The sequence below is a fragment of the Tribolium madens genome, unplaced genomic scaffold (genome assembly GCF_015345945.1).
Source record: "Tribolium madens isolate multiple individuals breed KSU strain unplaced genomic scaffold, Tmad_KSU_1.1 Scaffold_11;HRSCAF=98;Tcas5.2_LG3b, whole genome shotgun sequence".
In the NCBI taxonomy this organism is placed as follows: domain Eukaryota; kingdom Metazoa; phylum Arthropoda; class Insecta; order Coleoptera; family Tenebrionidae; genus Tribolium; species Tribolium madens.
In genome coordinates this window covers 9,276,141-9,292,296 of record NW_025400975.1, presented here as the reverse complement: position 1 = coordinate 9,292,296, position 16,156 = coordinate 9,276,141, and the positions used below count along the sequence as shown (strand labels likewise).

At 28.0% G+C, this 16,156-nt stretch overlaps 1 protein-coding gene across 1 annotated transcript in view; it reads left to right on the top strand.

Annotated features, from left to right (window-relative positions):
• Positions 1-795: 795 nt before the first annotated feature.
• Positions 796-16,156, top strand: part of LOC123005822 — a 57,997-nt gene continuing 42,636 nt past the window's right edge. Inside the window, exons 1-2 of the mRNA XM_044399813.1 lie at positions 796-957; positions 4,521-4,859. Of these exons, the coding sequence (XP_044255748.1) occupies positions 4,600-4,859 (260 nt within the window). The 5' untranslated portion in view covers positions 796-957; positions 4,521-4,599. The remainder of the gene's footprint in view (positions 958-4,520; positions 4,860-16,156) is intronic.

The window sequence follows — 16,156 nt, the reverse complement described above, 5'->3', positions numbered from 1 at the left end:
ACAAAAAAAATTCTCTTAAATAAATCTTTATTTGTTTTACAAAAATTAATTTTACAATTTTTACACATAGTGTGTGTAATTCAAGACTGTTTTTTTCTTAAAACTATAAACAACAAACAAAAGAATTTATTTCTGTTCAATTTTTGTTTTTTTTTTTCATTTCTTCTTAAAGAATTCTTTCTTGTTTTTTCTTTTTGTTTTTGAGAGACTGGCAATGATTTCCTTCTTTACTTTTAGTTATTAAGTAACTTCCGAATTTATTTTTATTTAAATTTTATATTGTTTATAACAATAATTTTTATTCTTATGTTATAATTGTTTTTTTTTCTATCAATTTTCTTTTGAGGTTAAGTTGAATAGCTTCAAGCTAGACTTCGCCTCCGCATCTTTGTATTGCTTTTAATTAATTAATAAAGACCTTTATTATTATTATTATTATTTTAACATAAATTGTGTAAACTTGTGTTATTAAAACACGTAGTAAACTACTCGCGGTAGCTTCTAATTCGTACCTAACATCGTTAGATAGCACCATGATCAACATTACCTCAGAAAAATAATTACCTCTAAATCAAATAATAAACATTGTACCAAACATAAGACTTGTAAATTGTGTGTCACACACCTAAATATAACACTTTGCGTCATTTGAAATTTTTGTTGAGACTTTCAGATTTCAGCGTCGGGATGCGCAAAACACATGAAAAAAAAAATCAAAGCAATTGTTTGATTGTACCCCTCAAAACGCACGCGCATTGCCTGGTATGAGGAAGTAACAAAGCCAGCAGAAGTAGAGTTTCGATGGTCCGCTGTGTAGGAATCGCGAGCTGCGCCGCGGATAAACACCGGCTCCTCCGCTAAAATCGCACTCAGGACTGCATTGCTCCTGAATTTTAACAGTGGTGCTGTGTAGGTGTGGTGTCAGTGGTCAAGGGTGAGCCCCCATCTCAAGCACAGGTAAATGAGCGAAATTGGGATGAGCAAATCGCACTCATTTATGTAATAGTCGACTCTTTGGTACTTTCTAAATTTACAAAATTTTTAGCAATCAATAAAACTCGTGGCGGATTTAAATAGCAGTTTGGGTTTGGAAGATGCGAAAATGTTTGTAAACAATCCACTAGGCCAGCTGGTGCGTGACGTCAATATTAAAGGGCTTGGATTTTTTAAATTTCTTGTGATTTGGTCGCTTCTTTGCTTACGGATGCGTAAAGTCGAGTTTACATCCGCACGAATAACAATTACCGTCCCCGTTAAACTGTGACGAAAGGAAACTATTGATATTTTAGTTGGCTAGAGGGTGCAGTTGGTGATATAGTCCGAGGGTGCGGGGTTTGATTTAATAAATGTTAGGGAAACTGTTTACTAAGTGTGATTTTAAATGCATTAAATTGTTTTGGTAAAAAGCATTTTAACTGTTTGCTCTGATTGGTGTTGTCATGAATTTTTTAGTGTAAAGTTTAATAAATTAAGAAGTTTGTTAAAAGTTAAATAAAATATAAATGGAACACCCTATTTATTTTTGGATCTAATAGATTGATAAATTGTCTATCTAAAAGAATAAACTTTTAATGTCTAGAATTGATAAATGAAAAGATATTTAACATTCAATATTAATTGAAGGGGTGAGTGGATAAAAGTGTTATGTAACATTTTTTTTAAAACTGGTATTTTCTTTTAAAACAATTTTTATTTTTTAAAAAGTGTTGGTTTCTATTAGGAATGAAATTACCAAATGCTAAAGGCGTTATGTACAACTTGGATTGTTGAATAAACAGTGGATAAAGGTGTAAAAATATGTTTAAATAAATAAATAATAATAAATAAATGTTTAAAAAAAGCACAATTTTTATTTAATTCAATTTCCGACGTATTCTTGACAAAATTTTGCGAAATAATTGCGTTTTTTATTGAAAAATGTTTTAAAACGCTCGAAAAGAGCATAAATTATGTCGTTTTTTATTTAGTCTGGTATATGTATTAATTTTGGTATGTTTTTTTAGCAAGAATTAAAGAAAAAACTTTGTTTTAGACTTAAAAAGGCAATTAAATATTTGAAAAAAGGAAAAATAACATCATTTTCGAATTAATTATGTGATTTTTCGTCTTATTTTGACGAAGTTTTGTGCTTTTGATTGAAAAATCTGATAAAACGTTTGGAAAAGCAACCAAATGATTTTTCTTGCGGCTCAAAACATGCTTAAACTCTCCAAAGAAGCAAAAATAATTTTAGTTTCGTGATAGTTTATTCATTTTTTACCTCATTTTCGACGAAAATTTTCAAAACAATTGCGATTCTGACTAAAAAACGTCCTAAAACGGAAAAATGGTATTATTTTTGAACAAAATGAAAAAATATTTAACATTCAGTATTCGCTAGTCGTTATAAATACTGAAATTCGAATTATTTTATTGTAAAAGTAAAGAATAATGGATTCAGTGTAACACAAACGTGATTATTAAGTGATCTTTTTTCCATCTCTTGTGCAACTGCACTTTTTGGTTACTGAAACAATAGTAATTTTTTTTAATGTTTAACGTTAAATATCTTTTTAGTTATTAATTATAAACACCTAAAAAAATTAATTTAAAAAAGATAATTTAATAATCTTTTAAATGCAAAAACAATAAATAGGGTGTTCCATTCAAATTTTTTAAGTTATTGAACTTTTAATAAACGCCTTCATTTTTTTATCTTTGCAAATGCAACACACTAAAAAAAATGTTACAACCTTATAGCTTGTACCTTCTTCTTTGCGGTAGTAAAAAAAATATTTCTACATGTCCTAGTTTTTGTATAATAATTTTTTTAAAAGTCACAAAAACCGTCTTATTTGTAAAACTAAGCAAAATCGACCAATAAAAATTTAAGTTAAAAACATTGTCAAAAAATCTACATCCGAAAACGCTAAGAAACATATAGTGTTTCATTTAAAAAAACACAAGTTTTTATTGTAACTCATTATTGAGACGCTGTATAGTTGACTAGATTAGTATCTATAATGTCCTATATTTTTTTGTTTTACCATTTTTTACCAGTTTTTCTGTATCTCTCCGTTAAAAATGTGTCTAAAAAGTGATTTCTATACTTTGGAAAAAACTGTCCGTTTTTACAATAATTATTATAAATCAAATTTAAATAAAATTTGACAATATTACAATTCCATCATCAAAATTTCCAACCTAACTCTTCAATTCTTTATTTATTTTCTTATCTTTGAGAATTGTAGAAAACAAGTGCAAATTTTGTCTTTTTATAACAAGTTTAACGAAAAATTTGGATTTACACTGACTATTAAAGACACATTTTTGAGTAAAAAATAAAAAATAAATGAACATTTTTGTCACAAGTGAACTTTTTTAAGCAACAATAAAACTAAAAAAAATATGCAATAGCAAAATCAATTACACAAAAAAGATGAAAAAATAGATACTAAATAAAATTGTCATAAGATAAGATCGACAACACAAAACTGTGAATAAATGGGTTTGATAACAACAACAAAATATAAACAATAGTGATGAATTTTTCGTGTAAAAATAGTAATTCAAATTAACATAATTGTCACAATTTGACATTTTTTATAACGTACATTGAGGTTTTGTTTTTTAAAAATTATTTTATACAGACACATTTTAAATATGTATACCGTAAGATCAAAAATTATCTTGGTCAAGGATAGTCATGGATTTTAAAATAATTGTCGTAGGTTATGTCATCGATGTCAAAATTGATAGTATTACTTCAAAAGGATGATATAAGCAACGACAGACGTTTTTCATTCCATGACCACCCTTGAGCAAGATAATTTTTGATCTCACGGTAGGACGTTTCAATATGATTGACATCTCGGTAGGCGTTGAGAATGTAAATTAGACTTTAATTTTAGTTACTAATGTGAACATTCTTTAGATAACAATACTATTTGTCCAAAAGAAATATGTAATAGTTTTGGTGAATATAGAAGAAACGTGGAACAGAAATGGAAAATTCACAAAAACCTCTTAAAAACAATAAATGTAACAAATTGTCAATTGCAATCGTACAAAAATAAACGACCTAGAACTGTCGAAATATCAATGTTGCCACCTTAAATTTGAATTTCCATGACCTACCGAGATGTCAATCATTTTGCATTTTTTTATCTAAGAAATGTGGGGGTGGGAATTTTGTTAAAGATAAAGCGTATTAAAGCTTTTTCCTCTTAATTCAAATATTGACTTGGTTTTGTGGTTTCCGTGTCAAGATTGTAAAAGAATTTTAACGGTTTGTGTGGGTGCAATAAATTAATTGTTATTGATAACAATACCCACAAACAATTGAAATTTCTAATTATTTTTTTTCGCAGTTACAATTTTACTGAATAAATTGTGTTATTTTTAGTTTTAGATAATCATCGCGAAGATTATTTACACGTCTATTAACGATATATTTACGTCATCGAAGGTCACAGAGTAATGTCGTAGCACGGTTTTTTAAATTTAAAGTTTTTAAAATACCAATTTTCTTTTCATTTCAGGCAGACTCCTGGTGCTCTTCGATTGTGCATCAAAGTGCATTTAGTGTTAAAAATGTTAAAATTAAGTTAGTGCTTCGTAATGCTGTCGTACATGCTACCAGTGGACGAAAAACCGCCCCCGGCCCCTAATAAAGGCCACATGCAATTACCTCTGACATCAGAAACTTTAACAAACGGTAGAACTTCAAGTCCTATCAGTAAAGAAACAAGTGTTAGCAGTTTTGTAAGCGATGTGACAACAGCAACTGCCAGTCACAGCTCTATGACGCCTACAAGCACTAGTGATAAAGGAAAGCCTAAGTTAGTTATCAATGGAGGAAAACACCAAACATTGAAAAGGTAAAAATAGATCTGTTTTTCAGTGAAAAATTGCCAATTTAAGTTAAAAATAATCCTATGCTAAACAGAGACCAGTCTGTTCTAATATTTGACGATTTGAAGGCCTAATTTGTTTGAAAATTTTATCGTCTAATTATCTCATAAATTGTGAATTTTGAACTAAAGAATTTGCATATTCAAATGAATACAGGGTGTTCCAATGATAACGAGCCACCCCGAATATCTCAGAAACTAAAAAAACTTTGCAAAAATACCGAAACAGGTCAATTTTTTTGACGTATTTTTTAAAACACCCCCACGCACTCCAACTTTAAAAATTTAAATGGCACTACCCTACTTATGGCACATCAAATGAAAGCTATTTTAACAAGCTTTTCAAAACTTTTTATCAAAATTAAATCAGATTATACATTCATGAGATACAGGGAGTTCTAATAGAATTTGCAAGAAAAAAACGAAACAGGTTAATTTTGTTTTTAAAAGGGACATTTTTCGAATTTTTACGAATTTTCTTTGTTTTCTAGCTGAAAAAGCATTCAAAAAAAACAAAAATTAGTTCTTATTTTCATATCTTGTGAAAAAAAAGAAATAAAACTATTTTTAACCAATGGTTTTCTATCATTTTTTCTTCGAGAAAATTTCACGAAATAATCGTAAAAATATCTCAATATAAGCTTTTTTTATAACAATTTAGTGAAAAAAGTTTCTGCTTGAACTTTTGAAAAATAAAATTATATCATTTCCGGTGTAATTCTGTGTTTTTTAGCGTGTTTTTAACAAACTTTGCAATTTCTAGCTGAAAAACGTGCTAAACGTGTAATTCTCGACTTAATATGTTAATTTTTCAGTTCGTTACAAAAACGTGCTTAAAAACATTCTCGGATTATTTTTGTCTTAATTTTGCTCAAAAACTAGTTAAATCGATTGAAACAAACAAAATAAGATCGGTATCAATTGTTTTTGAGATTTTTAAGCGTGTTGGTTCAAGATTTTGCAAAATAAATGAGCCTCTGGTCCAAAAACTAGAAATTCGAGCAAAATTTTGTAATTTTCTTGCCTGCTTCAACGAAATTTTTAGAATTTTCTTTGTTTTATCTCAAAAACGTGCTTAAACTTTTGAAAAGGGCAAAATAACGTCGTTTTTGTTCGCATTTGTTCTTTTTAACGATATTTTGCTAAATAATTGTTTCTCGAAAAAGATAAAAATAGTCATTTTTGATTCTGTCTAGTAAAATCTTGTAAAAAAACAATCAGAACTATTTTTACGCAATTTGGGGGTTTTTCGACTTATTTGGAAAAAAATGACAAACATTTTTTTTTCAAATCCAACAAATCACCAGACTAACATGGTGAAATTTCACCACACATTAAATGTGGTGACAATAAAATAAAGAAATAAAAATAAGTTTCTTACAGCTCCAATTACACTTACAACAATATTAGTATTGTTTTTAATAGTTTTTATTAGAAGTAATTACTAATTAGAAACATTATCTTTTGCGAATATTTGATGAATAGATAATCCCATTCAACTTTAGAAAAGAAGCTTCAGAAAACACTTTTATTTGATTTTGTTTGCAAATTCTTTCTAGTTCGTTTTTATTAGAACATCCTGTATCTCATGAATGGATGGTCTGATTCAATTTTGGTAAAAAGTTTTCAAAAACTTGTTAAAATAGCTTTCATTTGATGTGCCACAAGTAGGGTAGTGCTATTTAAATTTTTAAAGTTGGGGTGTGTGGGGGTTGGGGGTTACTGGGGGTGCTTTAAAAATTACGTCAAAAAATTGCCCCTTTGAAAACAAAATTGACCTATTTCGGCGTTTTTGCAAAATCTTTTTAGTTTCTGAGATATCGGGGTGGCTTGTTTTCATTGGAACACCCTGTATGATTATTGCATATTTCGCGACATTAAAATAGTATGATTTTTTCCAATGCAACTTCTGCTGACAGACTATTTATTGTACCGTAACAAAATCAGGTTCCATGAATGACATAATTTGAAACGGAACTCAAGAAATAAACCATTTTGCATAGGTATTCAAGCATGAAAAATTATACCGTACTGTTTTCTTATAACGATCATCTTACACAGATTAAAAAACGGAAGTAGCAGACGGTAATAATTATTGATGTGATGACAGATTTATAATATGGGTTAATTCTGTCTCTGACATGCACATAAATTGATAAAAAATTGACTGAATAAAAATCTTGTTCAAATGTGGAACAAAAAAAATAAAGTATGTAAATAACAAGCAATTTTGTTATTTAAATGTCAATTTACATTTTTTTTCATATTTCGTTACAAAAAAGACTGTTTAAAATCTTTCAAAAGAACGGAGTTTAGTATTCAAAAAGGATTAGATGTTATCATTTAAACAATTCTAGAATTTGTACCACTGGGTCAATTAATGTTTTATTATGGACAATGACGATTAAATAAATTAAAAAAGGGGTCATTACATGTCTTCCGTTATTAATTGTAGTAGTACGCAATACGCATGTTTCGGTATAGTGTTGAAGCATTTTATGCTGCTATTTCATTAAACACGTAATGTGAATACTACACGCTATTTTCGGTTTAACCTAATTTTGCAAAAAAATCAAAAAGTAAAAAAAGAAGTTTGTTTTAATTTTTAAAATTTCGTTTTGGAGTCTCATTTTTCTCCCAAAACCCATCTATTTATAACAATGAACTTGATCTTGATGAAACGAGCAATTTCACACTTTTAAATTACATTACATCACCATGTCCATGTTTGTGCATGGTAATAAAAAAATTGGTGAATTTTAAACATGTGTTTACGAGATCATTGGTATTAATTTGGCAGTGATCTTATTCAAAGTTCAAATAAATGTCGGTATTATCGAGTTAAGAGATAGTGTTGATTTGTAAGGCGAGCATCTCAAAGCAATAATTGTAATTAAATTTAATTATTTTTAACTGTATTAAATGTGTTAATGAGCTCGTTTGGGGAGATAATAGGAAAGTACAAGACAAGTCTATTAAGTCATGCAATAATAAAACGGAAATAAATTGAGTGAATTTGAGTTATGTAATCATAGACTGTTTTTGGTAGACTGAATGTTTCCCAGGGAATTTTTTAAAATCACAATGAAATGTTGCTTATAATAAGTTTCATTTATTTGAATCAGTAGTCATTTTAGATGCTCTAATTCGATAATTTATCAATTAATTTATCGATTAATTGAGTAATGAACAAAGAGAGTATTTCATTCAAGCTGTTTGCTACTAGTTTAGTTATCTAGTTCATTTTTTGTCCCCGGATTGGGTTTACTAGAGAAAATTTTTTTTTATTTTTGATTTTACGCCAAAACTGCAAAGGAAAAACATTCTCTGCTTCACAAATCTGTACTTGAAACTTTATTATTCTGATTCAGTGAAAAGAAAAGTTAATTTTTCTCTTGATTTCCGACTTAACATATTTTTTTTCTCTGCTTTTTAAGTGTTATCACATTGGTGGTTTTTTAATTAAATAATGATAGTTCTTGTTAAAAGTGACTTTGTTTTTTTATCTTAAAGCTTTTTCTTTCAGTTCCTATTTATTAAAATTATGTTTTTCATAAATATTTTTGTTATTTAATTTAAGCCTAAACTTATTTGTCAAAGTGACATCATTGTCAAAATGTGATAGGACTTAAGAAGCAAAGAAAAATTATTCCAAAATCAAGAGAAAAATGAACTTTTTTTGTACTAAGTTAGAATAATGAAGCTTTAATTACAGATTTGCTTGTTTTAGGTAAAGCAAAAAATGTATGTCCTTTGTAGTTTTGGCGTGAAATCAAAGATTTTTTTTTCTCTTGTAAACTCAATCCGGGGACATACTGTAGGTATATTAGATATTTTTATTTTTGTGCATCAACATTGACCTTATTGTTGTTTTATTTTTACACATTTACATTGCGAGAATCGATGCCAATGCCAACATTTTATAGCATTACAACGTATTGTTTGATGCGATTTTTGGCCAAATTTTTGAATAGAACTTGTTATTTTTAGTTTATTTGTTATTGGTTTGATTTGTAATAATTGTACCAATATTTACTTATTTTATTAAAAAATTGAATGTGTCAACAATTTCCAAAAACAATAAACACTTTGGAATTCAGACCGGGTTATAAAATAACAGACTGCATTTATATTTCCAAAATTATGATGAATTTAGAATAATATTTTTTATTTCGGACGTAAAATTACATTTTTTCCCCAAAGGGAACGAAAGTCTGCATTTTTTTATAACACTACAATAAATTGTATCGTCGTCCTATGATTTATTCAGTTATCAGACATTTTTCATAAGTGATAAATCTACATAGAGAAACGAGAAGTGACCATTATCTTGCAACATGTTAAATGTATTGCATTTCGCTATTATTCAACTTGAGTGAAGTCTGCAATCGAATTGATCGGAAAATACGATCCTCTAAAGTTTCATTCTTAAGACTCGTTGGCGATGCTAAAGTCCGATATCTAAGAAAACGACATCGAACATTGCGTTCCAATAAAATACAACTTGTTACTAACCATAGACCATTTCTACAAGATGTGAGGACTGATTTATCGGCTATCAAAACAACATTTTTCATAAAAAAATATCAAAAACTAATTTGTAATCTATCTGTCAGAAATATTAATGCATAACGACATAATTTACATTAATGTTCAGTCTCTTGTTTTGATATTAACCAGAACTTTCTTTCGACCGTTAAAATAAACCGCTAAAAAGCCTCACAATTTATTATCCTTCTGATCAATCCTTTTTCCAATTCTTCCTCAAACAGCAGATGTTTGAACATTCTTCCAACGTCAATAAGCTCATTAATTGAGGTGTCGCCAAACAGGAAAAAGAGTGAACGTTCTTCTAACGTGCAGGGAAGTGGTTCTCTCGTAAAAACCACCTCACCAAATTCGGATTTAATGATCGTGACTGCAATGACTCATTGCTAACTTACATAATTTGCGACCAGTTGTAATCCAAATACAGGGTGTCCCAGCGAAGTTTTAGAAATAAGACGTTTTTTTGACGAAAACATGCACTTTTTAAAAATTTATTACACAAAAACTAAGACAGCTAATACAATTTTTTTTCTTATTTCTGCAAAGAAGAAAGTACGGAATTTAAAGCTGTAGCAATTTTTTAGTGTTTTGCATTTGTAAAGATTAAAGTTTGTTAAAAGTTAAATAACTTAATAAATTTAAATGGAACACCCTATTTTTTATTTTTGCATCTAATAGATTGATAAATTGTCTATGTAAAAAAATAAACTTTTAATGTCTAGAATTGATAAATGAAAAGATATTTAACATTCAATATTAATTGAAGAGGTGAGTGGATAAAAGTGTTATGTAACATTTTTTTTAAACTGGTATTTTCTTTTAAAACAATTTTTTCCGCAATATTCTTTTATTGAAAAAGACTTTTAAGTGTTGGTTTCTATTAGGAATGAAATTACCAAATGCTAAAGGCGTTATGTACAACTTGGATTGTTGAATAAATAGTGGATAAAGGTGTTAAAATATGTTTAAATTAATAAATAATAATAAATAAATGTTTAAAAAAAACTCACAAATAACACTATTTTTATTTAATTCAATTACTTTCCGACATATTCCTGACAAAATTTTGCGAAATAATTGCGTTTTTTATTGAAAAGAGCATAAATTATGTCTGGTATATGTATTAATTTTGGTATGTTTTTTAGCAAGAATTAAAGAAAAATCTTTGTTTTAGACTTAAAAACGCAATTAAATGTTTGAAAAAAGCAAAAATAACATCATTTTCGAATTAATTATGTGATTTTTCGGCTTATTTTGACGAAGTTTTGTGCTTTTGATTAAAAAATCTGCTAAAACGTTTGGAAAAGCAACCAGATGATTTTTCTTTTGGCTCAAAACATGCTTAAACTCTCCAAAGAAGCAAAAATAATTTTAGTTTCGTGATAATTTATTCATTTTTTACCTCATTTTCGACGAAAATTTTTAAAACAATTGCGATTCTGACTAAAAAAATCCTAAAACAGAAAAATGGTATTATTTTTGAACAAAATTTTCTGAAAAAGTAAAAATAACACCATTTTTGAGTAAATTTAGCGATTTGTGACGAAATAATTTTGAAAATTTTTAATTGAAAAACGTACTAAAACGCTAAAAAATCATAAAAAAGGTCGTTTTCAACCCAATTTAGTAATATTTCAATGTTTTAACAGAATCTTACAAAAAAACGTGATGTAAATTAATTATTTTTTACTTAATTTGGTGACTTTTCGGTATATTTTTTTCTAAATATTTCGAGATAATTCCGTCTCTTATTAAAAAATATGGTGTTAATATGGAAAACCGTTTTCGAAAAGTCGATGAACTAGCTTCAAAATTACACCAACAAAAAAAATCTTTTAAATGAGAATGTTAATTTTCGGGACAGCATAAAGTGGACTTTTTTATATTGTGTCGTTAGAATTTCATTTATAAATGTTTTGTTAAACTTGAAATATTTTTATAAAATCTCCAAAAAAGCAAAAATAATTTTAGTTTCGTGATAGTTTATTCATTTTTTTTAGCTCATTTTCGACGAAAATTAAACAATAATAAACAATAGTAATTATTTAATTTTTAATGTTAACTTTAAATATCTTTTTAGTTATTGATTAAAAACACCTAAAAGTAAATAATTTTAGAAAAATAATCTTTTAAATATAAAAATAATAAATAGGTTGTTTTATTTAAATTTTTTAAATTATTGAACTTTTAACAAACGCTTTCATTTTTTTATCTTAGCAAATGCAACACACTAAAAAAATGTTACAACCTTATTAGCTTGTACCTTCTTCTTTGCGGTGGTAAAAAAAATATTTCTACATGCCTTACTTTTTGTGTAATGAATTTTTAAAAAGTGCATGTTTTCGTCAAAAAAACCGTCTTATTTCTAAAACTAAGTAAAATCGACCAATAAAAGTTTATGTTAAAAACATTGTCATAAAAATCTACATCCAAAATTTCTAAGAAACATATGGTGTTTCTTTTAAAAAAACACAAGTTTGTATTGTAACTTATTTTTGAGACACGATGTATAGCTGAAAATAATTTTAGGATTAGAATCTATCTATCTATATAAAAGTCACTAATGGACTTTTTCAACTCGCTGGGACACCCTGTATGTATTTTTGTGGTTACAGGATGACAAACAAACACGTTCTATATTCAGTAGAGTGTAAATGGTTTAGTTTAGATTCATCAAAGACAAGAACGCGCATTATTCCGGGCATTCACTGGGTCACCACAGCTATTCTTGTAATTCGTGTGAAGAGACGACACTTTGTTTCACAACTCTTTTATTTGAGGTGTCTTCAGCTTTTGTCTTTGAAATGCAAAGAAAAAAAAATCCTTGACACTGGCCAAAAATGAAGCTTCGCCAATATTTTAATGAGCTCTATTATAATTACGAGCCTTAGAAGTAAGTTAATTTGTTGGTCGTGACATGAAATATGATTTATTTTTCTTCAAACATACATTAATAAATCTGATTGTTCGCAATTGACATATGAACTAAGCTGAATTGTAATGAAATATTACAGTTAAACATCAAAACCTACGCATTTATTTGAAAAAAAAGTTAACACACAGGATTGGAACTAGATCAAGGAACCGACGATACTTCTTCTAATGCATGCAATACTTATAAATAGGTGCTTTTAGGTGCATACATAAACTAGAACGGTTTTTACGATTAAAAGTTATATTTTTGTTCTTCCAGAAATAAAACCAACGGAAATACGCACACGAATTTTTTTCAAGCTGTTTTCAACACACAAATCATATCTTACAAGTTTTTTTTGTGATTCATGATTCATCTGAATAATTTACAACGATACAGTGTGAAAATAAAGTTGCAAAACATTCGGACGGTTTTACAACAGGTGTAGGTATCTCACTGTGTTCTATTCAGTGAGGAAGTTGAAAGACTAAATTACCTTGATCTTAGCTTTAATAGCTCTAAAAAATCGTTTTTGTGTGATGACTCACGCTTTAATGTCTAAATAATATCATTCATTGTTTAAATTTGATTCAGTGCCTCCGAGGTTTAAATCAGTTCTTGTTTCAAAGCCTACAATTATGCGATTTCAAGTGTGTAAAAAATGAATTGTACATTTTTATTAAAGTATAATGAATTTCATTCTTTTTGCACTTACGGTTTTGAAATGTCGTGGCAATTAAAATGTCAAGAAGTATTCACCTAAATACTATTTAATTTTTACAATTTAAAATAAATATCTGTGCTATAAATGGATATGGTGAAATGTGAAGGTTGTAATGAGACATCAAGTTTATTAGGTGAAGTGGATTGTGAAGAAAATCGTAATTTTTCCCTTTTTTGAGTCTAAGATTTCAAGAAATTGATAATAACTCCGGAATTAATGGTGGTATCAAACTGTAGGCACTTTTAATGTTTTTTATCATATAAAAAAAATTATAAGAACATTAGAATCAGCTTTAAATGGAAATTAACAGTGAAAACTTGAATTTCTATTATCAACACCTACTTAATTTAATATTTAAACCTACTAAGAGCTTATGCTAGAGCTCATTTCATAAAAATAAGAAAAAAAAACCATAAATAATTTTGTTGAATTTCTACCTAGTGTCGTGGTTAAATGGTTTTTCTAGTCAAGAATAATGGCCAATTCTAACAATAATTAGTCGTAAGAAACACTCAATTAAACCACCTAATAACCAATTTGTATAAGATGAGTCAAAAGCGCAACATCTTTTTGTAACAACTTTTTACAGTTTAAAGCAAAGCAATTATCTTAATTTAGTGCTTTCCATTTTTTTCAAAGCATGTTTACAATGTTAATAACGAGTTGTATAGCCTATTTATTTCCTACTAAAGAAGTCGGAAACTTGAGTTATAATCATACGAAATTACCTAACTTTATTATCAGGAACAGGAAAAGTGGATATAAAATTTCATGTCTAATGAGCCCACTTTCAGGTTTTATTCTTGAAACAAAAATTAGGGTTCTTGTTTAAATTAAATTTAAGTGCCTAGTCAATTAACTATTCAGAAACATTTTAAACATAATTATTTTATAAACTGTCTAGTTGTTAAAGGTTTTTAATTCATTTTCTTCCTACTGTTTCCGTTGCTTGTGAGTTTATTAACCTGTCATGAATTGAATAGTTTGTCTTGTACACAAGAGAATCTCATTTTTAAGAGAAGAATTGAACAGCATGACAGATGCATTATGATAATTTTCCTCAACTGCAACATTACACAGTTGTTGAAGTGTGTGATGAAATATAAAATACCGCTGGTAATTTTTTCAAATAAACAGTAATTCTCAGAAGTTGAAAAGAATGTTGTACGTTTTATACAACTGTATTTGATGTTTTGTGGCATTACAGTTTATAACAAACGATGCAATATAATTTAATGATGTCTTCATTTCAAGACAAGAGTGCTTGACTTGAAACGAACGAAATTGTTGGCATTTTTCTGTAAAAAAAGCGTTTAAAATCCTTTCTTCAAACTTAAGTTACCTTAATTTACATTTTCACAAACTTTTGTGACGAATTTGTCAAAATTGCATTTCTCACTGTCTTTGATATTAATCGATATTATAAATACTCATTTAAAATATCAGAGCTTCAAGAAAGTGACTACGGATATTGCTTTTCGCGTTTAAGGAAATTTCAGTTTATTAATAGGAATAATTTGGTTTTTAGTAATAAATTTACGTATTTTAACAGCAATAGGGTTTTAAATTGCCAATTTAAATTCAGTTTCCTCGTGGTATTTACATTTATCTCACCTATTGGTTGGTGGGTTTGATTTTTGTTAAAAAAATTTACTTGTGTTTTTCGTAAAAGCAAACAGAAGGTTTGCAGATAATTGCAGGAAAAAAGCAGAGAAGATGAAGGTGGATCGAGGAAGTGAAAGATAAAATATGAAGCAATTAACTCGTTAGGTGGAGACTGTTTTATAAACAAATGGAACACAAAATGACAATGGGTGGGAGGACTTTACATGTCTCCGGTTCGAAAAGGCCGGAAGTACTAAGAGTTATTTATTGCAGTCACTTATCAAGAGAATATTAAAATGTACACAATCAAAAATGAATAAATTTTTGGTTATCGAAATGTAGATTATTGTTTTTCATTATGCAATACACAAAATTTTTTCGTTGTTTCTTGTTGTTCTATTGAAAAAAGTAAAGTCGAAGTTGCAATACAATTTTCTCTTATTTGTTTTTCGCACATTTTTTCTTTTAATTTTTATGTCAAATCAGGTGAAGGCTAACTGAATTGCACAATATTTTCAGGTCTGGTGATATTTCACCAGATTTGGTGACTTTTTAATTTGGTAAAAACTTTAGTACAATTCTAAAATCTGGTGATTTTTAGAAATGAAAAAAAAAAAACTGGTATAACTGAGGAATTAATAGATTATTTTTTTAATTATTGATATAGTAAATTAAGTCATCTTTTTCGAGCATTTTCTACGTTTTTCAACTAGAAATTTGATTATTTTGCCATATCGACCTGACCTACTGTAAATAGTTGTAAATACATATTTTTAAGAGATTTTACCAAATAAGTCAAAAATGTCAATTTACTTTCTCCCTTTTTAATGCTTTATTTAGTATCTACGAACATTTTTCACCAAGAAACACAATTATTTTGCATAAAACCAACCAAAAATAAACAAAATATGCTAAAAATGGCGTAATTTTTGCATTTTCAAGGGTTTATGCATGTTTTTGAAATAACAAAAAATTTTGAAAATTTTTGTTTAGACAGGCTAAAAAATTACAACCTTAAGTGGAAATTGATATTATTTTATGGCTTGTTTTGTTCGATTTACTTCGTTTTTGAATCAGTGTCTCGCAAAATCTTGTTTAAAAACGTTTAAAAATCACAAAAAGAATAGATTTTGCCGTTTTTTTTGTTTGTTTCACTTAATTTATCTGGTTTTTGAGCAAAATTATGACAAAAATAAGCCAAGAAACTACAAAATTTGATGTTAGCACGTTTTTGTATGATCCAAACCAAACAAACCAAAAATTCAACAAATTGAGTTAGAAATTATATTATTTTTGCCTTTTTCAAGCGTTTTAATACATTTTTAAGTTAGAAACGCAATTGTTTCGCAAAATTTTTGATAGTTTCAGTAGATTTTTGAGCTGAAAACTTCGCGAGATTTTGCCATACCGAGTCAAAAATCGCTAAATTTTTATTTTTAAGTAGGTCTTAGGATTTATATAAATAAGCTTTTG